This window comes from Leuciscus leuciscus, assembly GCF_965113295.1.
Source record: "Leuciscus leuciscus genome assembly, chromosome: 13".
Lineage (NCBI taxonomy): Eukaryota > Metazoa > Chordata > Actinopteri > Cypriniformes > Leuciscidae > Leuciscus > Leuciscus leuciscus.
In genome coordinates, this window is record NC_138737.1 from 6,979,141 (window position 1) to 7,006,032 (window position 26,892).

At 35.8% G+C, this 26,892-nt stretch overlaps 1 protein-coding gene across 5 annotated transcripts in view; it reads left to right on the top strand.

Moving 5' to 3' along the window:
* The window catches only part of tjp2b (tight junction protein 2b (zona occludens 2)), a 71,933-nt gene that overhangs the window by 39,223 nt on the left and 5,818 nt on the right, over positions 1-26,892 (top strand). For 4 of the 5 annotated variants that reach the window (XM_082189134.1, XM_082189133.1, XM_082189131.1 and 1 more), the window contains 14 exons: positions 1,830-1,933; positions 2,839-2,992; positions 8,462-8,573; positions 12,463-12,590; positions 13,245-13,308; positions 16,056-16,206; positions 16,812-16,920; positions 19,248-19,467; positions 19,707-19,888; positions 22,370-22,465; positions 22,989-23,068; positions 23,206-23,416; positions 23,860-23,960; positions 25,885-26,106. In XM_082189134.1, coding sequence (XP_082045260.1) covers positions 1,830-1,933; positions 2,839-2,992; positions 8,462-8,573; positions 12,463-12,590; positions 13,245-13,308; positions 16,056-16,206; positions 16,812-16,920; positions 19,248-19,467; positions 19,707-19,888; positions 22,370-22,465; positions 22,989-23,068; positions 23,206-23,416; positions 23,860-23,960; positions 25,885-26,106 — 1,934 coding nt within the window. The remainder of the gene's footprint in view (positions 1-1,829; positions 1,934-2,838; positions 2,993-8,461; positions 8,574-12,462; positions 12,591-13,244; positions 13,309-16,055; positions 16,207-16,811; positions 16,921-19,247; positions 19,468-19,706; positions 19,889-22,369; positions 22,466-22,988; positions 23,069-23,205; positions 23,417-23,859; positions 23,961-25,884; positions 26,107-26,892) is intronic. The other variant, XM_082189132.1, reaches the window with a different exon arrangement.

Consider the following 26,892-nt stretch of genomic DNA (forward strand, 5'->3'; position numbering starts at 1 on the left):
AGTTCATATTTTCTCATGCAAATTACCTTTGTGACAACTGTTTGTGGCAACTTTCTGGAAAGCAGTTCAAGAGTGCAATATTTTTGGGGGGGATTTAAAATGTAAGGATGCACAATTAATTTAATTAAACTCACAATATTAAACTACAAAAAAGCTTCATGAATATACTACCGTTCCAAAGTTTGGGGTCAGCACAATTTAAACAACAACAGGAAAAAAAAATTTAATTCAGCAACGACACATTCAAATGATCAAAAGTGACAGTAAAGAAATTTGTAATGTTACAAAAGATTTCCATTTCAAACAAATGATGTTCTTTTAAATTTTCTATTTACCAAAGAGTCCTGAATAAAACAATCATGGTTTCCACAAAAATATGAAACAACACAGCTTTTTTCATATATAATATATATGATAATTAGAAATGTTTCTTGAGCAGCAAATCAGCATATTAGAATGATTTCTGAAGGATCATGTGACACTTAAGACTGGAGTAATGATGCTGAAAATTCTGATTTTATATCACATTTTATATCACTGATTTTATATCACAGTCTTAAGGCGGCCGGACGCGCAGCTCAGCGCCGCGTCGCGCCACGTCTAGGACAACTCACCTGAAAATCAGATAACATCAGCAATTTTCTGATTTCTGTAAATAAATATAAAACTAAATGTATATTGCAGCACAGGGTGAAGTCCGTATATACATTAACTACGATTTGAGACACATACATCTAAATTTAATATAAAACTACGTAAATGGCGCTCTGTGGCGCGGCAGGATTTTGAACACGGTCCTGAGCCGCCGCGGACAGACGGCGAAAGGCGCCGCCGGTGTGTGTACTCTCATAGAGAATAATGTGTTCGAATTTAAAAGACATGGCGCTGCGCGGCGCGCCGCCGAGCTGCGCGTCCGGTGTGCGACCCCCTTTAGTGCGCATAAGAGACTTCTTTTAAAAAATTGTACCAACCCCAATCAAACGGAAGTGTATATAATCTTCATGTGTTTCTGTAAGGTCCAGTATAGTTTGTGAGACCCCATCCTTCAATAACAGCCTCTTTCCAAAGCTGCATTATATTGTGACATGTTCACTAAATAATAAACACTTAATGTGCCGCACAACCGTAACAGCATATTTTCATAGTTCATCAATCATTTTTATCTCAACAGTGTAAAATATGTCATATGACCCCTTTACAGGTGCAGAGCCTTTTTTCCTGCAGTAAAGATCAGGTCAGATGCTGCGGAAATAACACACAACATAAAAAGACCATCTGAGCTTCACACATATGAACAGGGCAGCTGGCTCTCTCTCTGTCCTGTTGTAATTCTCCCATTTCTTTATTTCCCTCTCATTCTGTTTTCTTTAGACCTCCATACATCCATCCTAAAACCGTTTGTCCTCAGTAGATTTTGATGATATTTTAATCTGATTTATTTATGATGGCCCTGTCAGGAGATTTCAGAGGAGATACATTCTTGTGACTTCACATAAAAGCGGTCCGTCTCTTCCGATTTCCTCACCAGCTGCTCATAACCCTCAGCTCAGAAGGGCAAAGCGGGGAGCGCTGTTTATTACCAGATTATGCCTTGGGTTGGGAAACAGGAAACGTTTTTCTTTACAACAATATTTGAACCAAAAAATGTTCTTGAGCGTTCAGAGCTCTGATTCTGCCTGTCAGATCAATATTCCATATTTTCCATAGTTTCAATTTGATTGACAGCTGGAGGGATTGCTGAGTACTTAAAAGGGTCAAGGTCATCATGGTTGTTAGGTTCATGTTAGCGTTGCTGAATAGAATCAATGTTTCATTGTGTTTCGTTGTAGAGTACGGCCTCCGGCTGGGCAGCCAGATCTTCATCAAAGAGATGACCGGCACTGGATTGGCTGCCAGAGATGGAAATCTCCAGGAGGGCGACATCATTCTCAAGGTTCCTATAAGACTCTTCACACAGCAGCCATATTCACACATGAAATCTATAAAATTGGATATAAAATTGCTAGAACAACCCAGTAGCTTTCTGTGTTTAATATGTCATTGTTGATATTGTTGACTAGAACTAAATATATTAAAAATCAAGTTAATAAAATATAAATATTACATGAAAACTGTTAACTTAAAAAAAAAAAAACTTAAATGAAAATTTGAAATGTTGTTGTGACAACTGAAATAAAATGTTTTAGTTGAAGTACTAAATTAGTAAAACTAAAACTGAAATAAATTAAAGCTATATTGAAATATTAAAAAAGACTAATAAAAATGACAAAAACATATAACAAAAAACTGGCAATGTAAAAATAAAAGCTTATTTAAAAATGTATTTAAATACTATAATATTATATACAGTAAATAAATAATACAAAAAAACTTTGCACATGGTTGCTGATGGCTAATATAACGTTGAAATTCATGATTTCACACGATTTAAAGACAATGACATACAATTTATGAAATTAACCTTTTTTATTATTTTACAGTACATATTTAACTTCATTTGACTTAATATTAACATATCAAATTAACTGTAAAATAATAATATGATATAAAATAATATATTTTAAATTTAATCTAGTATTTGACATTAATATTATTAGTAAATGCAGTGACAGTATCAAGGGAGATAATCAATAATTATGATTTATGTTTTTATCATGGAAAATATCTGCTGATTTATCAAACTTGTCAATATATGAATATATAATTGGGGTGACTGTTCGCACACCTCCACCAAAATGCAAATCAAAACTCAAGCCCTTTGACATTAGACTCATGTCGTAGCAGCCTAGCGTTATAAAAGATTGAACCATTAATGTTACATCTTTTGTTTTTTTCCAGATCAACGGAACGGTGACCGAGAACCTCTCTCTGAGTGACGCCGGCAAGCTGATTGAGAAATCACGGGGCAAGCTGCAACTGGTGGTCCAAAGAGATCAGCGTCAGGTCCTGGTGCGCATCCCTGCCCTGGCAGACAGCGACTCGGAGCCTGACGGTTAGTTTCTTCTATCATGCAGCGTTTGTCCGTAGACTAGTCTCCATTACAGCGCTTCCTGAGCCGTGGTGCTCACCCTCTGGCTGTTTGCTCTCTAACACACTTTAATTAAAAGCAGATAGCATGAATTGGCTCTGATAAATCAGATTAGTAATATCATGTACACATTCGCCAGGCGCTGAGGCTGTAATAAATTACAGTTAATTATGCATATCACTATTAATAGACTTGAAATGAGTGTCGAAGCACAAAACCAATTTGTCACCGTCTGTGTCGGAGCATGGTTATCATCCACTGGCACAATTTCAACTATATGCCAAGTCTGGTCCTCTACAGAGGTGATACCGTTAATGCAGTCGGACATGGGTTATAAAGCTTCCTCTGGCTGTATAGTTATAGATTGATAGTACAGTATATTTAACAGGAACACATAGTCATTTAGAAATTACAAGACTGTATTGTTTTTAGCAAAGAGCTGAGATTTACTGACTCCATTTATACCTGCTATTAACATCCGTCTCGGATTATCTGACCACTAGTGGAGCACATCAGAGACAGTATAAGGAGACAACCCATTTGTAGAAAAATTAATGGGAGGAATCGCAACACTCAATATGGCAGCTGTGTTAAAGGAAGTCCCGCATTTCTTAAAAATGATACAAAGGCACCACTTTTTTTTTTTTATTCCTGAAATCACATACGAATAGTTTTGTTGTTGTTGTTTTTTGCATGATTTTTGAATTAATTTTTTGTTTTGACTTTTAAAACATTGAGTGGTAGATACAGCTTTTAAAGAAAATGTACATCAGATCAAAAAGTAGAAGCCATAACATATAATTTATTATAATTAACATACTGTATAAATTGATTAAAATTAATAAAAAAAATTCAAGAAAGTATGTTTATTTTATAATTATATTGTTTATTATATTTTTTTATATTTCCTTATTTTTTATGATTTAAATATATATATATATATATATATATATATATATCAATCAACCCCACAGCTGTGATTATATACAGTATATATATATATAAATATATATACATATACATTTTTGTTTTTTTGTGCATGGACATAAATGGATGTTAATAGCAGGTATCTTAACCTTTCTATCAGATACATAGGCATCATTGTTTGCACTTAAACACAATGAATATTTTAACACCAGAAAGATGCGCTTGCCCTGAGAAAAAGCAAACAGCTTACAACAGAAATGCTATTTTTGTGTTCTCTTTTTACAGATAATACAGATATGTCATACTTTTAGCTGATGGACCGCTGAGACACAACATAAAGTCTGGTTGCCTTTAATCTTTAATCATGACTGTGCCTCAACAAACCTGTAAAACTTTCACACTGTGCTCTTATGTTTAATGCTAACCTCCTTTTTTTTAATACCTACTTTAACAATAAATAAGTCTGCTCAATGTTATGTCTGTGTGGTGGTGACTTATTTATCATAAAGGAGAAGCCGTGTCTGGAAGGATGCTATTTCATACTCTTCAGCTGTTATTAGGGTGGGACGGCTGGATATCGTATGGCTTTTACAGATCTACCGTCCTCAAGGTATTAAATGCAGGTGGAAGTAAATTTCAGAACAGAAAAAGCGTCCGCTTGTCGAGTGGGGCAGGGCAGAACAGCTAAATGCATTTCCATTTCATGTTTGCATTCGTCGGCATTCATGAGTCACTGTATGCATTGTATACGCTGCTTCGTGTCCCGGTTGGAGAAGTTAAATTGAGATATGATTTACACCCTGCCATAAAAATGCAGCATGCACTGTTCATTTCCTCTTACGCAACATTGTGCACTACTTTTCATTTTGACTAGATAATGTGACAGCCGGCTTTCAGCTATTTCCTCATTTTGATTGTTCATTGTATTCAAGAAGCTGTGACTTTGTAGTGTAGCGTGCTTGAACACGTTGAACCGTGACGCTCAAAGCTTACTGTCGTAAATCAGCACTGTCCCCTGTGTCTTTATCTTCTATTAGTTTTCTATGCAATTGGATGTCACCCGTGCATGTGTTTCATTGTTCTATGTAAATTCAGGTATTTGTGTTTAAAGACAACATGATGGCAATGGAATTCACAACGCATTTGACTTCCATAATGCAGCATATTTCTATGTAAAACAGTATATTCAATGGGAAATTAAAACATCTTTTTTTTTCTTTAAAGGAAATAAAATAAGACCAGGGACGTGTTACAAAAGTAAATAGTTCCATTTTTAATATGTTGTCTTTTAACACACTATGAACAGTGGAAGTGCCATTTGTTTATTCTCAGTCACTAGTAGGTCTGGGCGATATAGGGAATATCCATAATATATATCACTACTATTTTACAGGTGAAATAAAATTGTCATGTTAGAGATATTTTCATAATGTTTTTAATGTTTTATTATCATTTATTTAAAAAAATATATATATAATCAATATATTTTTATATTATTTTATACTATTAAATATAGTATACATATTATAAATACTACTAAATGTTAGTATTATGTATATAAAATCTAATTATATCTAGAAATGTTAGTTCTTAATGTTAGTTAAAATTAATCTTTGTTGATTTTAATTAATAAAAACAAATTCATTGTTAGTTCATGTCCATTAAATAATATGAACAGATACAACTTTTGATTTCAATAATGTATTAGTAAATATTGAAATTAACTAAGATTAAAAAATGCTTTACAGGTGCTGACCAAAATAATTGTGATTTATGATTTTTGCCATAATCGAGCAGCCCTACTAATGTGTGCGTGTGTGTGTGTGTGTGTGTGTGTGTGTAAGATGAGTGTGTGGTGATTGAACTCCAGCCCTATCTACAGATCTAAACTCAGCCCTCAGACATAAAATGCTTTATATGTATGTATATATATATGTATATGTGTTTAGTTTTCCCCTCAGAATATTGCAATGGTCAATGCAATATCGCCCAGCCCTAGGGTCTAGCTAGCCTTTGTATGTATGTGTGTTTGCTCTCTTTCATTCTCTCTGTTGCTCTGCATGTGTTGTCACAGTAGCGCTGCGGACTAAATCCAGTCCTGGCCGTGCTGTTTTGGGTTGTAGTCAGGGGGAGTGTACCGCAGCTGTCTCTACTCTGTGGTTTGTCCTCCCCCTCGTAAGAGACAGACTGTAATTTCATCCCCACCCAACAGATGGAAACACGCCTGGAAAACACCAGCTCCCTGATCCTCCCTGATGTTCTCCTGAATCTGTGTTTACATGCAGACTAATAATCCGCGAATAATCTGACCGATATAGCCCATCGGAATAAAAATCCCTCAAGTACAGAACAGTTAGGGAAAAAAAAGCAATTTCAGCTTGATCTGAATAAATTAAGATATTGGGATCCTGCTTCTGATTTTCCGTTTAAATAAATTTAGCAACATGAGAAGAAAGCTTTTTTTGGGGGGATAATTTTAGATATGTTATAAAAGCAAAAAAGCTAGATACACACCGAGGTGATATGCTGAATCGACTTTCTTCTTTAATCAGCTGACAGAGCTCGAAAGCTTCTTGTTCTTAAGATAACGTGACACTTACTGCCGCTCTTGAACGGCATGCTCAGAAATTGAGTTCAGAACAAATTTAACATGCATGTAAACGTTTGAATTGTGATGCAGATTTTAGGGAACATATGAACAGCACATTTGGAATCTGTCGTCGGATTGAATTTAATTTCGATCAAGGACAATTTGTGCATGTAAACATAGAGGATAAAAGTCACACACAAAAAAGTAGCTTTTTAGCTCAAAATTAGTTTGTTAGTTAAGACAAAAAGTATTTGAACACTTTCTAGTTGTTAGTTGTCCAGAGTGAGTGAGTGTGTGTGTGTGTGTGTATATATATATATATATATATATATATAAGAATATTATATATATATATATATATTAATTTTTTTTTTTTTTTTTTTTATAAATATCACTTTTCCTCCCTTTTTTGTGTTTTGGTGGTTTTAAATATTTAAAAACCCTTAAACATTGTTTATTTTCATGTTTAAATAAAATTTTGAATCCCAGATTTCATTGTTGTTTGAGACTTTTTGACCCCACTGTAGTGTCAAACATCTGTATCACTTGCAGATTTCTGCCCTTCCTGAGTAAAAAATGTAAGCAAATTTTTTTTATATACTGTATCTACAGCCAGTGCTGGGATCATATACTCTGCTAGCTCTAAGCATGATCCCGCTGAGCTCTGAAGCAGGTGGGCGGCAGTGTCCTTTTGCTCTGTTATGGATGGAGTGTGTTGTAGATTTGCAGGACAGGCATGGCGTACCGTACGCCCACCAGCGGCGCTCAGAAGAGCGAGAGGAGTTCTGTTAATGCACTGGACATGCACTTAGATCACCAGCAGACCACACAGTAACTCTTTTCTTTTTCCCCGGCCGTCACTACTTCTGTCCTGCTTTCTCTTTCAGGGCGATGCTTCACTTTCCTTGCTCTGCGTCTTGGTGGTTTTACTTGTTCTCAAATAATTCTTAACTTCCCTGGAAAATGTAGAGCTCTAAAATGAGAAATTATAGGAATAGTTCACCCTCATGTCGATGTAAAAGACTTTCTTTCTTTTGTGTCGCAAAATTTTCTAATATTTAGAAGAATATTTGGTCAGATATTTTCTATACAACAACTGTGACGATACAATAATGAATCAGACCAATACTTAAATTATTATTTAATGATAATCTGTTAATTGACTGATTGAACTAGTATTATACTGCATGATTCATTCACGAATCGGACTGATCAAGGTTGTTTTACTGACTCTGTGATTTGGTTGCAACAACGATTCGTTAACTACTCAAAAATGAATCAGTAAAGACTTCTTCAAAGTCTTCAAAATCTCTTCTAACTGAAGAAATTCAGTCATACAGGTTTAGAATGACATGAGGTTGAATAAATCATGTTATTTATTTTCTTTTTTGGGGGGGTGAACTGTTTCTTCTAACTATCAAAGTATCTTTAATGAATGCAAGCACTAGCTGCTTCTGCACACATCTCTGCTCTCCAAGGCAGTTGCTGTAGATGTCACTTCCTGTCTGTCCTTTTTCTCTACCTTTCTCAGGGTGTTCAGTTCCTAAAGATTAATCACACCTGTCCAACACACTTTTTCTGCCTCTGTATAACACTGCTATTAGTCTCTTCATGAAAGCTTCATAAAATTCTGGACATTTGAGTCATGTTGGCATTGTAAATCACCATGATTTGGGTCAAAAAAGGCATGGATATCCTGTGGTCAAAATCACAGTATACTGTATATAAACCGAAATGATTGTTATAACGGGGCAGATCTTGGCAAATTAACACGAAGTCGACAGTAACATGGTGGTTCGTTCTCTGTGGTTGTGGGTCCATTTAATTCTGTCTCTTCTGGGCCTCGTCTCTTTTCTGTCCAGAACTAATGGAAGGAAAGTCCTTCGCTTCTCATTGTAGACTTTTGTTTCTTTCAGATATTTCTGAGATGGAGTCTTACCATTCCTACTCACCTCAAGATGACCAAAGGTCACGTCAATCTGACCTTTCCTCACACTCTTCTAATGACGCAGCGCGAGAGAATGCCAGGTGCGCACCGCTTTAAGATCAGCTCTAGATATTTTCAACACACATTAGGGATGGATAATACACTAGCTCTAAAAGGTATTTGGACATTTAAAGGGATAGTTCACCAAAACTAGAAAATTGGCTAACACAAAGATATTTTGTAAAATGTCTCCTGTGTTTTTTATCCATGCAATGAAAGTCAAGTCACCTTTATTCATATACAGTAGCACTTCACAATACAGAGCTTCAAAATAATAAACTGGACGATAATGATGCAAACTTTATACAGTATGAGATACATTTCAATTCTGCTGTAAAGCAGTTCAAAAAAGGCAATAGCGCCATTAGTGTCATTAAGCGGTCCAATGTTGTTTGGAAACCAGCGTTTTTCAAAATGAATAATTGTATTTACTGCAATTATATGAGTGTGAGTGTCACTTGGTGGCGATTTTTGATGTAGAGCCTCGATTTTTGTGATATCAACCTAGATATGGGAGGGGAGGGGGAGTTGCTCTGTACATTGACTCTAGTTATAGGAGCAGAGTTGTGGAAAATATGTCGCTGGTCAAAGACAAAGTTATGGAGTGTGTTACTGTAGAAATCGAGATAGAGAGATCAAAAAATATAATTATAAGTTGTGTGAATAGAACTCCGGGTTCTTCTATTGAAACGTTTACAGAAGAATTAATGGCGTTGTATGACAGTATAAACAATAACAAAATGTGCTTTGTTTGTGGAGATTTTAATATAGATCTATTGAACCCACTCAACCAGAATACAACAACAGAATTTATTAATGCAATGTATAGTATGAGCTTATACCCCTCCATTATATGTCCAAGTAGAATCACGACACATAGTGCAACTTTAATAGACAACATATTTACTAATGTTATTGATAAAAAAATAACAAGTGGACTTCTAATTAATGACTTAAGTGACCATCTGCCAGTTTTTGCAATCATTCCATGCTGTAAGGGGACCAATAAAGACATACAAGTTAAATTAACAAGACATAAATCTAAGCGTGCAATTAACTATTTTAAAGAAGATCTTATAAAACAAGACTGGAAGGAAGTTTACGTTGAAGATGTAGATGAAGCCTATGACAAATTTATATCAATACTAACAACTTTTTATGACAAAAACTGTCCTTTAAAGAAATTGGGGAAACAGAAATTTGCTGAAAAACCGTGGTTAACAAAGGGAATCCAAAAATCATGTAAACGGAAAAACACATTATATAAGATTTTTATTAAAAAAAGAACTAAAGAAGCAGAGCAAGAATATAAGGTGTATAAAAATAAACTGACTAATATTATTAGAAACAGTAAGAGAGAGTACTATAGTAGATCATTGGATTATAACAGAAATAACATAACAAAAACATGGAAAATATTAAATGACATAGTAAGAAATAACGTTGGAAGGACAGGATGCCCATCCTATTTTATGACAAAGAATAATATAATTATAAGTGATAAGGAACAAATTGCTAATGAATTTAATGATTTTTTTGTCAATGTTGGCCCCAGTCTGGCTGGGGAGATTGTAGGAACTGGTAGTAAAAGTAGAACGGAAAGAGTAATGGGTAATGTAAATAAGCAATCGATGTTTATACGAGGAACAGATGGAAAAGAAATAATTGATATTGTTAAATCGTTTAAAAATAAGAAGTCAACAGACTGGAATGATATGGATATGTCTGTGGTAAAACATATTATTGAGTGTATTGAGAAACCCCTGGTACATATATGTAACTTGTCTCTTCAAAAAGGTTTATTTCCTAAAAAAATGAAAATTGCTAAAGTTATTCCCATATATAAAACTGGAGATAGACATACATTTTCGAATTATAGGCCAGTTTCTTTGCTTTCACAGTTTTCAAAAATATTGGAAAAATTATTTTATATAAGGTTAAATGATTTTGTTATAAAAAACAATATATTAAGTAATCAGCAATATGGGTTTAGAAGTAAAAGAACAACCTCACATGCATTAATAGAATTTGTGGAAAAACGCAATGGAAAATAAACAATACACAGTTGGGGTTTTCTTAGATCTTAAAAAAGCATTCGACACTGTTGACCATGACATCTTACTACAGAAATTGAAAAGATATGGAGTAAGAGGGGTAGCTCACTCTTGGATAAGTAATTACTTAGAGGAAAGGCATCAATATGTCCAAATAGATAATTGTAAGTCACAATTGGAACATGTAATATGTGGGGTTCCTCAAGGCTCAGTGCTGGGCCCATTGCTTTTTCTGTTATACATTAACGATATATGTGAGGTTTCCAAAGTATTAAAACTGATATTATTTGCGGATGATACAAACTTGTTTTGCTCTGGTGACAATCTGAAACAACTTTTGGATACAATGGAAAAAGAAATGGCACTGCTAAAAAATTGGTTTGATTTGAATAAATTAACATTAAATATAAGTAAAACAAAATTTATTGTATTTGGTAATCGATTATCGAATACAATAAGTAAATTAATGATTAATGAAGTTGAAATAGAAAGGGTGTCAGCTATTAAATTTCTTGGAGTGATTATAGACAATAACTTAAACTGGAAGCCCCATATATCTTATATTAAGAACAAGATTTCAAAGTCAATTGCAATATTATATAAAGTAAAAGATTTTTTAAATGAAAAATCATTATATACTTTGTACTGTTCCTTTGTGCTTCCATACATTACCTACTGTGTGGAAGTATGGGGAAATACATATAAAACAAACACCAATTCAATATTTATGCTTCAAAAGAGAGCCATACGAATAGTAAAGAAAACCACCTACAGGGAGCCAACAAACTCCCTTTTTATTGCATTAAAGGCTCTAAAGTTTAAAGAATTAGTAGAACTAAAAACATTACAGATCATGTACAAGGTAAAAAAATATCAATTGCCGGAAAGTATCCAAGGGTTGTTTACAGAAAGAGAATGCCAACATTACTTAAGGGGAACTTGTATATTTAAAAAGAACCAAGTGAGGACCAATGCAAAATACCATTGTATTTCTGTTAAAGGTGTAAATCTATGGAACAGCTGTCATGAGGAACTAAAAATATGTGGGACACTTCATAAGTTAAAGAAATTATTTAAAAATAAAGCACTGAAACAATATGAAACCATTTAAAGAATGATAAAAGAACAAACTGCTCTTGTTGTATTTGGAATGTGCAACGGTATTGCATAGGACATAGTAATGTTTGAGTTTTCTGTTTATATTTGTTTGTCAACATTATAATGATGTAAGACAATAATTAGTAAATTAATAATTTAGTAAAATAGATGTTTCAAAAAGGGTAGGCATTATAAGCAACAGCTTCAGCCTACACCTGTTTCAGACTGCTGTAAATTTGTTGTTTGTCAGTTTAACTGTGTTGAAATTAAGTTGTTTGTTTGTCTGAAATAAACTAAATAAACTCTGAGATATGGCTTTGATTTTATAGCAATTTTAGAGTTTTAGAGTCCAAATAATTGTAAAAAAAATATATATATTTTGTATAAAATGTTTTAGTGCAGTGCATTTACTTTACAGTAAACTTAAACTTTTGTAACTTTTTTTACCCTTTAATTTTTTGAAGTGCTTTTAATTTTCTTCTTTACAAAAGAGACCCAACCATAGGTCTGTATTCCAAAGCGTTCATGAATTACAACCGTTTAAGTTTCAATAATGCGTGTTTACATCTATTCTCAAAAAAGTTATTAAATTACAAAGCATCAAACTAAGTGCCTTTTTTTTTTTTTAAAGACATTCAGTCAGAATATTTCACAAAAAGTATTTTGTTAGCTCAAGACATTCAGCAGCAATTGTCTAATGTTAGTGGAATATGTATATTTTCAGTCAGAAACTGTCAGATCAAAACTGCAATTTATCTGTTGTTGTATTTATTTTTAGGGAGGACCCTCAGAGCAGACTCGCAAAGCCCGCTGTAACATCCTCTCCTTACAAAACTCCAGAGGAGCCGCTTCCAGTCCAGGAGGAGAGAGCAGAACCTCAAGAAGAAGAGCCACCACCACCACCACGTAGGAGCATGATTCTCTGTATATCCCTCATAGTTTGATAGTAGAAAAAGACCTAAACTTTTGGTGTAAAGATGAATTATGGTTTGATACCCTCTAGCAGAGGATTAGCAATACTTGTCAATTGTCAAATGAGAGTATAATTGGCTTTGCTGACCAAATAAAACCAGACAAATGGTCGTCAGAAACGTAGTTAGAAACTGCAGCATTACATACAGTAGGTTCAATGTTTTGACCCTCACGGATGTTAGTGATTCAAAAATCACCAAATCTCCTACAAAAGAAAACATCTGTCATTACTTCTGACTTTTACCTCTGTGAAACTTTTACCATCAGAAGTTATAGTAACTAAATTTGTCACTTAAATTGTCACTAGTATGCAAAGAAAACTGCTACACAAATGCATTGTCATAATAACATTATTTATTTATTTCATTTTGTTTTATCTTTTAAATAAAATGTATGCAAAAGGCATGGTTCGTTCAAAAGTTTGGGGTCAGTAAGATTTTTTTAATGTTTTTGGGAGAAGTCTCTTATCCTCACCAAGACTGCATTTATTGCACCGTAATGTATTTATGATTTTAATGTTCAGGTCTGTCTGCTTGCAGTTGTTTCAGAATTAAACTGATGCTAAATTATTTTGTATTCAATGTGCAGCAGCATTAAAGACAACACCCAAGATCCTGCTGAGACCGAGCCCAGAGGACGAGGCCATTTATGGGTGAGTGGATGCTGTGAATAACCCGCAGGTTCAACCCTCCTCACGCATGATCTTATTCACTGAACTAAGATCTTATTCACTAGCTATAAACCTGAGGACTCACTGAGGGCTGAGTTTAGATCTGTAGATAGGGCTGGAGTTCAATCACCACACACTCATCTTACACACACACACACACACATTAGTTGGGCTGCTCGATTATGGCAAAAATCATAATCACAATTATTTTGGTCAGTATTGTAATCACGATTATTTAAAGGTATAGCGGAGGATCTTTCCAAATTTTAGATAAGACCCGCCCTCTCCACTTTTTGAAAAGTTTGATTGATTCACCAGAATGATTGACAATTAGGAGGACCAATAGTATAGGTTACCCACCAGGAAGTAAAACATCCTCCGCTATACCTTTAACATGATTATGAGCGGGCTATATCACCAAAACCTTAGATGAGTAATTTAATGATAGCAATATATATCACGTATCTATTTACTGGAAATAAGGTTGCTGTGATATCTAAATTTTAATCAAAAATTGTAATACATTTTTCTCTACACATTCTATTTTCTACCAACAGTTTATATTTACTTAAGACATAACCGACTGGGTTTTGCCCAGCATTGACATATTTTTGCATGTATTTGACCATTTAGCCATTTAGGAACGGAATGAGGCATAATAATTGTTTTATTTCAGTTATCTTATTTTCATAATCGCTGGAAGCCGAAATCGAAACTCAATTTAATCGCACAGCCCTACGCATTATACAGACCAACGCTCCCAAAGCACCAGCGCACTTGTTCGTCTGTAGCTGTTTGTCTGTATCTGTTTTTTTAAAGTAACCGTTTACTCAGTTCAGAATAAACAAGAGTGAAGTAACAGTTCAGAATTTTGTTTTCAAATAAATTTCAAACCACATTCATATGTTGCTTGAAATCCTATTCAGATTGAATTTCTGGAAATCTGTTTCAGTCGGACTGCTCTGATCGGATTTCGTGTGGTTTATGTGACTTTCTGTAAAAAGCTTTATGTACTTACTTTATGTAAGCGTCAGACGTTGTTATAGAAAACATGCTGACAGTTGCTGTAGAAACAAGGTTGTGTTGTTGCAAAGTGCCGGATGAGCAGAAAATGACAATATAACAGACATGTTTTGAAACGGGCGGAGACGACAGCGTGAAATAAAGCCACTCATACCAGCCTCAGATTCTGCCGCTGCTTCAGAAGACGCAGTAGTGCAGCGCAGCGGCTACATATTATCATGTTGTAAATAAGACAACATCTGTATTGCAAACCCCTCCATGTTGCTGTGGTAGTTGTTGTTTTGTTGTTGTTTTTGGTGTATGCCTACCTACCAACATTACATCATTGCCATAGAAACCAATGCAGATATTCCGAAAAACAAAAGAGCGGCATTGACACACATATCGGATCTGAACAGTTGAGATACACAATGTGGACGTCAATAATTTTTTATCAGATTCCAGTCGATGCTTAAATAATCAGATTTGGACTGACAGTATGAACGTAGGCAAAGAGACAGGATCTAAACAGAGTGTGAGAGATGCTGCAGCAATGTAAAATAATGTGTTATTTGAACATTCAAGCATGAAAGCTAATTCTAGTAGTCCCCAATAACAAAATCAAGACTTTGCAATGGCATAATATGGACTCTTTAATATTGAGGTGAACTATCCGTGTAAACTGTCACACTGGTGGAAGAGCGGACAGGAAGACAAAGCACAGAAAATGAAACCGAGATGGGGGGTCATCTGCATCACAGCCTCAGACGAGGTGGATCCTGCTGCAATCTCTCTCTCTCTCTCTCTCTCTCTCTCTCTCTCTCTTTTAATCATCCTCTCCGTCAGCTCCTCCATATTCATGAGGAAGAGGCAGTCTGCTGCTGCTCGTATCCACTGGGAGAGGTTATTTTCGTGTCCTGCACTTGCTTACAGAGATGCTTTGCTTTAAGACTAGAGACCAGTGTTTGTTTTTACCTGAGCAGGATGAGGATGAGAGAAGTGCTTTCAGCTGGAGACCAAGACATGACAGTGCATTTGGTTTTTGGTGTGTTTGGAAAGGATGAATGGAAATTGGATCATTTTTAAGCCTCAGTATGTTTTTTCCAAACATCTTATTTGGGGGTCTTTCTATTAAACGGGTTCCTGTTGCATTTCTTGTATTAACATTTCTATCAGACAAAGTAAGATTGTACCATCTCAAACTAATCTAATTAAAATGAATATTTTGGGTCAGAAGGGAACTTTCCATTTGTAAACTTTGTAACATTATAAATGTTTTAACTGTCACTTTTGATCAGTGTAATGCATCCTCCGGAATAAAAGTATACATTTCTTTCAAAAAATAAAAATCGTACCAACCTCAAACTTTGAACAGTTGTGAATTGGCAGGTGTGTGTGATTAACATACATTTGGAGTCTGTCAGCTTGTTTATTTAAAATTATTTAAAATAAGTTTTAAAAAAAAAGAAGTTTTTTATGGGAACACAATGGCTGCTGAGTCAACATTATAACTTCCCTATAATTTCTATAAATTCATTAATCAAAATTACTTTTTTACTATTTTAATTTATATTATATTATATTATTTATTTTTATATATATATATATATATATATATATATATATGTATATATGTACTGTATATATTCTGTATATATTAATTATTAAAATTAATCATATGCATTAAGATGTTAGCAAATACCTAACCCTCGCTCTCTTTTTTTAAGGCCCAACACAGTGATGGTGAGCTTTCAGAAAGGAGAGAGTGTTGGACTGAGGTTGGCTGGAGGAAATGATGTGGGAATATTCATAGCAGGAGTGCAGGAGGGCAGTCCGGCTGAAGAGGAAGGTCTCCGCGTAGGGGATCAGATCATGAAGGTGCAAAATCAACATTTCTATTGACATCAGCTGAAATGGCTTACTAATGTTCTGATCATTTTAGTGGCCTTCTATTGTTTTTCACGAATTAATAATAACAGGGTCTTATTCATGGAGTTGTAAGAAAGTGCCAGCCATTGAACACTGATATATTTTACCGTTTTTTTTTTTTTTATGTTCTCTCATAATATTAGTTGAGGTTTTCTGCATCATAAACAATTGTAATTGAATTATTTATGACCATTTTTCATGTTCTCTTCGACCCTTAGAATAAAACAAGCTGTTTTTTTGTTTTGTTTTACTGTATCTTTAAATGTAATGATTGTAAATTACATCTCTTATGATTAGCTAACCTATGCCTCTTATATGGTATTTTTATTATTTTATTTTTTATATGCTTCTTATTATGCTTCTTATATGGTATTTTTCAGAAAAAGCCTAGGTGGATTGGGGAGAGAGCTTTAAGTTAACATTATATGTATATGCATGTACAGTTTTCCAAGATCCCTTTAGGCGAAGAGAATGTGCTTTGAATTTGATTTGCATATGCCACATTTCCTTTTCAACTGTATGTGCGTGTGCGTGTTATCTGTCTCTCCCTAAAGGTGAATAACGTTGACTTTCGGGGCATTGTGCGAGAGGAGGCCGTGCTGTTCCTGCTGGAGATCCCGCGGGGTGAGGTCGTGACCATTTTGGCACAGAATAAAACTGAGGGTGAGAGCAAGAGAACATGAGCCTCGCTCACACTACACACATTAAACACAAAACCACAGCAGTTTTATTTTAGTTTTATTATAGTTTTTGAATGAGCTTTTATTTTTATATTTGTAGTTTTCATATTACTTTTAGTTTATTTTGTATGTGTATTTATCATTTTATTATTTGTTGTTTTGCTATTTAGGTTTAATTTATTTTAATTTACGTTTTCATTATTATTATTATTAATAATAATTATAGGCCTGGTTTCACAGACAGGGCTTAGATTAAGCCAGGATTAGGCCTTAGTTCAATTAGGACATTTAATTAGCTTTTATAAACATGCCTTGGAAAAAACATTACTGGTGTGCATCTAGAGAAAAAACAATGGTATGCGCATATTTTAAGATATGTCAGTCCAAGTTGCTTTCAGTTGAAACATGTATTTTAGTCTGGGATTAGGTTTAAACCTTGTCTGTGAAACCGGGGTTTAGTGTTTAAACTGTAGTACTTTTTAGTGTTTAATATTGTAGTACTTTTTTTGGCCCTACATTAGAGCGTCCCACAGTAGGACTAGCAACTATTAATACATTTCTGTATGTGTGAACAGGCCCCGAAGTGCTCTTTCTTCATTCTTCCCTTCCCCCTATACACACAAAGTCTGTTGAGAGGCCTCGGCTTGTTGCTCATCAGTACAAAACCAGTTGTAGCCAGTTTTGGCTTTTCCAGGGACCGCCGTGTCAAGTGTGGTCATGCTCACACGTGTACAAACATGCAAAAATCTTGATTTTCATGTTTGTGAGCTGTGCTTTCTCTTGCCTGTTATGTGAGGAAGTAAATGAACCCCTGTAGTTGAATGTTTATTGGTTCAACCCCAGCAGAGAAACCTTCAGAAAAAAGTCCCACCAAAAACAAGTTCCTAATCCCGTCGCAAGACAGCGGGACGTCAGCAGTGACCCCTACTGTTGGAACTGACACTACTCTCTCTGCTCTATCTCTCCTTTTCTGCTGTCATGCCATCCTTCCAGCGCATTCACTCCCTGTCTTCATGTCTATTTCTCTCATTCTGTCTCTCCTCGGCGTGGATGTCTCATGGGAAAGCGAGGACTGGCACTGTCAGGGGTTGAAGCTCATTTGGTCTGAGCCGAGTCAGATGTGGTGTCAGAGATTTAATCAAGAGGGTGACGGCACCACTAGAGGAACTCTGACCGCTGTTCATTTTATCCTTAAATGACACTGAATCACCCATTTAAAATTCACGAAGGAAATTGATTCACCTACAGAATTAATTTACAGCATTACTTTTGGAGAGAGTGAGAGATTGGTAGACTGAAAATCACAATTAATTAATTAATTAATGTATTTATTTTTGTCTATTTATATTTATGAATTTTTATTTTTTCATAACCTTTTGAATTTCATTTATTTATTATTTCCTTTTTCTTTTTTTTATTATATCTATTTATAATTTGTTCATCTATTAATTAATTTTGTATTTATTTTTATTTTGTCGTCTTATATATTTTATTAGTTTATTTGTTTGTTTTGTAAGGGGTTTTACAGTCTAAGACCCAGAACCAGATATGATGAATAAAGACCCAGAGTCAGAATTATAATAAATTAAAGAAAAGATTTATTGAAGATAGTTTGCAGTTTCATCAGCAGAAGTCAGCTTCAAGACTCACACAGGAGTTCGTAGGCCGCCCCGTTACAGTTACAAAGATCACAGCCGTTATACCCTTCATCAAGGTCTAAGCTACGTCCTTGCTTCAGGTTGAATGATTCTCATTGGCTAAGAAATAGATAAACGTAGTAATTTTCCACACATATACAGATAGACTGAAGCATATCTCCATCGATTATGCAGCTGATACTCGGACCCTGAAGTTAGGCACGTCATGACCTTGCAGATTTGGGTTGCTGGGCGCCAACATGTCCCGAACAACAACTCAGTCAATCTCCAATAATGCCAGTGGTTCCTTAACCTTCATTTTTATCTATTTATATTTTGTGCATCTCTTTATTTATATATTTGTCCATGTATGTATAAAAATAAATGTATGTGTTTATTTTTACTTATTTTAGATAGATTTACTTATCAATCTATCAATTTCTTTCTTTTTTTAATCCTTTTTTTCTTTCTTTCTTTTTTTCTATTTACAGCACTTTTGATTTTTGTATTGTAATTGTTTATTACTTATTTTTTTATCTATTTTTTCATTTTTATTTATTTGAATTAGTTTTAGTCTTCTGATGCATATTGCAATTACATGCATTTTAAATTAATCCCAAAACATTGAGTCTGAGGCATGTTTGGGAGCTTATGTCTCTGTGTTGTGTCCTAGTTTATGAAGACATCTTGGTATCCGGTCGAGGGGACTCGTTTTTCATCCGGACCCATTTTGAGTATGAGAAGGAGCTGCCTCAGTGTCTCGCCTTCTCCCGGGGGGAGATCCTCAAGGTGGTGGACACCTTATACGACGGCAAACTGGGAAATTGGCTGGCCATCCGCTTGGGCAAATTCAACCAGCTGCTGGAGAAGGGCATCATTCCCAACAAGAGCAGGTGAGAATGGAAAAGGATGGACAATCTCTGCCTGAGATTAAAAGCTATATATGTCGAACTATGCCGAAGCTAAACTGTGTTTAAGCCTTTAACCCGAAAATAGAGCAAACATTGAATTAAATTATAATAAAAAAAAATTTATATAGGACAAAACCCGATAGCAGACTTTGCACAAATGCACAAATCATTAGTCTATAATGATCTTTTCTACTCATAACCCTTGCTCCTGTGCCGATCAGAGCGGAGCAGATGGCAAATGTCCAGAACACACATAAGGGCTCAGGAAGTGACCGAGCCGACTTCTGGAGACTACGTGGTCAGAGGGCGGCCAAGAAGAAAGACCTGCGGAAGAGCCGAGAGGAAAATTCTGCTGCTGTCGCCACACGATTCCCTGCCTATGAAAGGGTGGTGCTGAGAGAAGGTGTGTGTGTGTATGTACAGTGAGGAAAATAAGTATTTGAACACCCTGCTATTTAGCAAGTTCTCCCACTTGGAAATCATGGAGGGGTCTGAAATTGTCATCGTAGGTGCATGTCCACTGTGAGAGACATAATCTAAATAAAAAAATCCAGAAATCACAATGTATGATTTTTTTAAACTATTTATTTGTATGATACAGCTGCAAATAAGTATTTGAACACCTGAGAAAATCAATGTTAATATTTGGTACAGTAGCCATTGTTTGCAATTACAGAGGTCAAACGTTTCCTGTAGTTTTTCACCAGGTTTGCACACACTGTAGGAGGGATTTTGGCACACTCCTCCACACAGATCTTCTCTAGATCAGTCAGGTTTCTGGGCTGTCGCTGAGAAACACGGAGTTTGAGCTCCCTCCAAAGATTCTCTATTGGGTTTAGGTCTGGAGACTGGCTAGGCCATGCCAGAACCTTGATATGCTTCTTACAGAGCCACTCCTTGGTTATCCTGGCTGTGTGCTTCGAGTCATTGTCATGTTGGAAGACCCAGCCTCGACCCATCTTCAATGCTCTAACTGAGGGAAGGAGGTTGTTCCCCAAAATCTCGCAATACATGGCCCCGGTCATCCTCTCCTTAATACAGTGCAGTCGCCCTGTCCCATGTGCAGAAAAACACCCCCAAAGCATGATGCTACCACCCCCATGCTTCACAGTAGGGATGGTGTTCTTGGGATGGTACTCATCATTCTTCTTCCTCCAAACACGTTTAGTGGAATTATGACCAAAAAGTTCTATTTCGGTCTCATCTGACCACATGACTTTCTCCCATGACTCCTCTGGATCATCCAAATGGTCATTGGCAAACTTAAGACGGGCCTTGACATGTGCTGGTTTAAGCAGGGGAACCTTCCGTGCCATGCATGATTTCAAACCATGACGTCTTAGTGTATTACCAACAGTAACCTTGGAAACGGTGGTCCCAGCTCTTTTCAGGTCATTGACCAGCTCCTCCTGTGTAGTTCTGGGCTGATTTCTCACCTTTCTTAGGATCATTGAGACCCCACGAGGTGAGATCTTGCATGGAGCCCCAGACCGAGGGAGATTGACAGTCATGTTTAGCTTCTTCCATTTTCTAATGATTGCTCCAGTGGAACAGTGGACATTTTTTCACCAAGCTGCTTGGCAATTTCCCCGTAGCCCTTTCCAGCCTTGTGGAGGTGTACAATTTTGTCTCTAGTGTCTTTGGACAGCTCTTTGGTCTTGGCCATGTTAGTAGTTGGATTCTTACTGATTGTATGGGGTGGACAGGTGTCTTTATGCAGCTAACAACCTCAAACAGGTGCATCTAATTTAGGATAATGAATGGAGTGGAGGTGGACATTTTAAAGGCAGACTAACAGGTCTTTGAGGGTCAGAATTCTAGATGATAGACAGGTGTTCAAATACTTATTTGCAGCTGTATCATACAAATAAATAGTTAAAAAATCATATATTGTGATTTCTGGATTTTTTATTTTAGATTATGTCTCTCACAGTGGACATGCACCTACGATGACAATTTCAGACCCCTCCATGATTTCCAAGTGGGAGAACTTGCAAAATACCAGGGTGTTCAAATACTTATTTTCCTCACTGTATGTATATATGTATATATGTGTATATGTATGTATATGTGATCCTGGCTCACAAAACCAGTCACATGGGTCAATTTTTAAATAAGCTTTATTTTTAAGCTGAATAAATAAGCTTTCCATTTATGTATGGTTTGTTAGGATAGGACAATATTTGGCTGAGATACAACTATTTGAACATCTGGAATCTGAAGGTGCAAAAAAATCCAAACATTGAGAAAATCATCTTTAAAGTTGTCCATTTATGATAACGATTGTGCAGCATCCACTCACAAAACTAAATGTTTTATGTATTTATGGTAGGAAATGTACAAAATATCTTCATGGAACATGATATTTACTTAATATCCTAATGATTTTTGCCATAAAAGAAAAATCGATAATTTTGACCCATATGTAATGTATTGTTGGCTATTGCCACAAATATACCCGTGCAATTTTGTGATCCAGGGTCACACACTTTCTCAATAAGATGACTTCTTACACACAACATTAGTCAAATCTCTGAGCTGACCAGCCTAATACCGCTAATGAAAGTCTGTGCAGCTGAGAAAATGTTAATATGTTTGAAAAATGGGCTCATCACTGAGAGAGATTGCTCCCTACACACTGTTCAAAAAAAATTACCTAATAAAATCATCATGATTTATTTGACAGAAGCCCACAGTCAAGAATTTGAAAAAGGCTGTTTTGGATCGTCAGTCAAGGCTCTTCCTTAATCCTCTCTGAACCCTATTTACATAGCTAAAGGAGTGTGTATTACCATTAACAGAAACCATTCTGTACTTTAGTCAGGCTAAAACAGATTACCTCGACTGTGAAATCCCTGTTGTAAACCTTGTGTTCCTCCCATAGCGGGGTTCCGAAGGCCGGTTGTGCTGTTTGGACCAATCGCTGATGCTGCCAGTGAAAAACTGGCCTCTGAGCTTCCAGACCAGTTTGTAATTGCCAGTGAGTTCATGAGACTGTCTCTGTGATACCATCAATAACGGGATTACCACACTAGATTTTAAGCATGCAAAATGATATCAGACACCATAATGAACACTAACAACCTGATATGATGTCATGCTTTGAACTTCTGTTTGGAATAATACAAAATTATTAATTTAAATGACAATACATTTTTAATGTTAAATATAAAATATGTTAATGAAATATTATATAAATACATACATTTCATCCTAAAATAATACTAAGTTGTATTAATAATTTTTAAACTTGCACACATGTGAAACTCCAAAAATGAGTTCAGTAATTTTCAGTCTAAGTTTAATTTAGATTGTGTTGATCAAATGTCTTGTGTAGCCATTTTTCATGAATATAAACTTTGTATGCATATGAATGTATAATAAAGTTTGGTGTGACATCAGCTTAAGACTTTAAGATTAAAAATAATAATTTGTTGCATTGTACATATTGAGTAAAGTATTTGTAGTTTGATTATACTTGTTTTTGTCCAATGGCACATCAGAAACAGAACCCAAAGATGCGGGGTCAGAAAAATCCTCTGGGGTGGTTCGTCTCAACACTATTCGACAGATCATTGAACAGGTAATTGTGTAATCACACACAAATTAATAACCAAAACGTGCATTATTTTGTTTCAGTCAGAGTAATTTATATGAATGTACTTTTATGCCTTGTACTGTACATTTAACCTACATTGACCCATTTTGTCATTGATGCAGGACAAGCACGCTCTCCTGGACGTCACTCCTAAAGCTGTGGACACCCTGAACTACACGCAGTGGTACCCCATAGTCATCCTCTTCAGCCCGGACAGCAAACCTGGGGTGAAGGCGATGAGACAGAGAGTCATCCCCAGCTCTAACCGCAGTGCCCGCAAACTCTACGATCAGGCTCTGAAGCTCAGGAAAACCTGCTCACACCTGTTTACCGGTCAGTCCTGGGGGTCCAGACACCTCGTATGAAAAGCTGTCAGTATTTGCTCACTTGCTCACTTTTTGCTGACTTTCTCTCTGAAAGGTTAATTTTGATTTTCGTTAGCATTATTTTGCATTGTAGCATTGTGGAGGCGAGTTTAGCATGAACAAGCAGATTATAATATAATTCTGTTTATTGTAAATGCTTAAATACTGAATTCAGGGGAAGTGCAGTAAAAGAGTAGCTATCAAATATTGTGATTGCCACATATCAATGAAAACTGACTTTGACACAGATTCCAGTTCGAAAATCACCAAATGATTGAAGGCAGCTGACGGAAACACAGTGAGATAAATAGATCAAGTTGAACCTAGAGACAGTTGACCCAAATCGAAATGTTTTGATTTCCTATCTCTCTCTCTCTCTCTCTCTCGCTCCCTCCCCCATCGGACTGTTAGCTGTTATCGATCTGAACTCGGCTAATGATGCCTGGTACGGCAGTTTGAAGGAGACCATACGAGACCAGCAGACCCACGCTGTGTGGGTCTCGGAGGGGAAGGTAAAAACAATGGACGTTATAGTTCTCCATCACCTTCTATCCACTCTGAAACAAAACCTTCTCTTAAAGTCAACATGAAACACTGTTTACAACTTCTGCCATATGTGTGAAACTGCATATACAAAAAGAATAAAAGCAGGACATCACTGAAATAACTCAAATCAGAGATGCAGCAATTTTTACTTTTTTTGGAGTGGTCAGTTCTGTTATGCAGCACCACTAGTCTATAACTTGTAAAAAAGTGTATTCTAATAATAATAACAATAACTAAATAATAATATAATTATGTAATACAATAATGTAATATATACAAATGCAAATACAAATTATAGCTTGTAATAATAAATACATAATATAATATAATGTTATATAGTATACAAAATATAAAAATGATAACTTATAATAATAATAATAATAATACAATTTTCTTGCTATTATGTAAAAGAAGAATGCAAAGGAAAATGAAGAGCTGAAGTTAGAAACAGACTAAATAAGGAAACATCTAAAATATTTCACACCTGCCAACATCCCTTCAAAACAAAAGTAGTTCAATTATTTTTTTTTATTCACCACATTAATCGTGATATTGAGACAAAAGAAAACCAATGATTTCAATCGAAGGTATTTAAGGGGTCATGCATTTTTTTTTTTTATAATGTTCTCTGAGGTCCACTCATATTGTTATCAAGATTTTTACATAAAAAAACATCCTAATTTAGAAGTGATAAGCTATTTTCCATCCTGTTTTTGACCCTCTCTTTCAAACACTTCGTTTTGATGGCCGTGCCGTATTCAAGACTCGGAAGTTTACGCCCACGGCTATAATTGGGTAACAGTTGTGCATATTAAAATCAGTAAGTACTTGGAGTTATAATTGACAATTTTGTGTAAGCTGAATTATGAATGAATGTACCATTGTTTGTCACACTGTCGTTCTTATACGCTATTCATAGTTCATCCTTTTCGATAAAGTAAAAAACGTGTTTTAAATAAAATGAAACATGTTGTACTGATGATGATGTCAGATGACGTCGCTCCCTGAAGCTTTTATTCAGGATTGCAGCAAATGGGATCAAAACGATAACAAAAGCAGCGTTCTCTACGTGATTTTTTTTGTATCCGGGAACCTCAGCATTAACCGCATAAATGCCGAAGCAAAAGAAAAAACAGCAAATCACAGCCATTCAGTTTGACTGCGGAGCTACAGTATAAATACTCAGTACGTATCATAGTCGTGTGTTACGACACTGTTGCTGGAGTAAACCTGTGTTCGCATCTGTCTCATATTCACTACTACATGACACGTGCGAATCGGTGGGCGGGGCTTAAGAGGCAATGATGTAGAAGTAGGTGTTGATCGTCTTTCGTCGCTCTATGACGTAATATTGTGACAAAATCCGAAACAAGTTGTTTCAATAAAAGCTGTTTTTGGACTAACGAGGAAGTTTTGAGTTCTGAAACTTTTTTTTAGAATACAATGTCCTCTTATATGTCAACAAATCAAGGGAAGTTTGATTTCTCAATTCATGACCCCTTTAAAACATTTTTTAATATATTTTTATCTAAAATGTTAACTCAAGATGAATCATGTGCAGTACATTATAACCAGGAGTGTGCATTAAAAAATCCATTATGGTTTCATGTTAACTTTAATGCAACATTTTACAGCATCTCTTTACTTTCACATTTTCCCACTTTATCTTTCCCAGTATTCCTCAATGTTTCCCTTATAGCTACATAGTTTACCTGCTAATGCATGTCTTCCTTTTCTGAAAATCATGGTAGACATTCCTCCTGTTTTTCTGTGCTTTTACTGTTCATCATTCTTCAGTGGTGCTCTACAGCTTTCGTTCTGTTTTGTTTTTGTGTTTTCGTTTGTTTTCACTCCTCTCTGTACACAAGATCCATCATGTGTCTCTTTTAGCTGGACGGGACGGAGGGGGACCTTGACGTTCACGACGACCGCATGTCGTATCTCTCGGCGATGAGCGCTGACTATCTCAGCATGGACAGCCGGCTGGCCAGCGACTACGAAGACACGGCGGATGAGGGCGGGACTTACACAGATAACGAAGCGGACGAACCACTCGACCGCCAGCGGGTGTCGGCCATTAGCCGTTCCTCTGAGCCAGTCATGCCAGAGGAGGTTAGCATATGCGCACACTTTCACACTCATGCATGCATACTAATTCCAAAACATTGATGGCTATTTATCATGGCCGAAGACATATGGACACATGCATCCCTCACAGTGATGGTGAACTGCATGACATCTACACACTTAAACATGCTTGCTGCGACGGCATCCCTCACAGTTGCCTAGATCAGCACAAAGTCAGCTGTGTGCTAAAAGAAAGACAGCAGAGGTCAAGCCAGCAAGGAAATACATTTTCATATTGAGCACAAGACACCAGCACACACTTGTCATGCATGCATTACCTGCTGCAAGTGCAAGAAGTGCATGACAATGAGTTTACATGGCAAATCATGTGGAATTCATGTTTTCAAAAAGAACAAAAAAAAGATTCAGAGGATATGTAAATGCAAAAAGCAGACTCTACTGCCCCCTTCTGTTAGATGTTGGAACTACAACATTAATGATCACTAAATATTTACTCTACAGGGTAACCGATTATGATTATTCCTGCAAATGTCATTATTAAGGTTATGAAAAACTTGGAAATATCAGGGAGTCAGTGTTGTGATTGTTAACTAATATCAGTGTCGTTAACTAACGCAATTATTATTTTTTTTTGTTAATTGAAATGAAGCTGAAATAAAGTAAAATATAAATATTAGATATAGTTAGATTATAGATATCAAATTTGAAATGTTGTCTTTGCAACTAACTGAAATAAGTTGAAGTTGAAGCACTAAAATTACTCAAAAACTAAAAATGACTAAAGTATAAAAACTAAAATTACAATGAAAA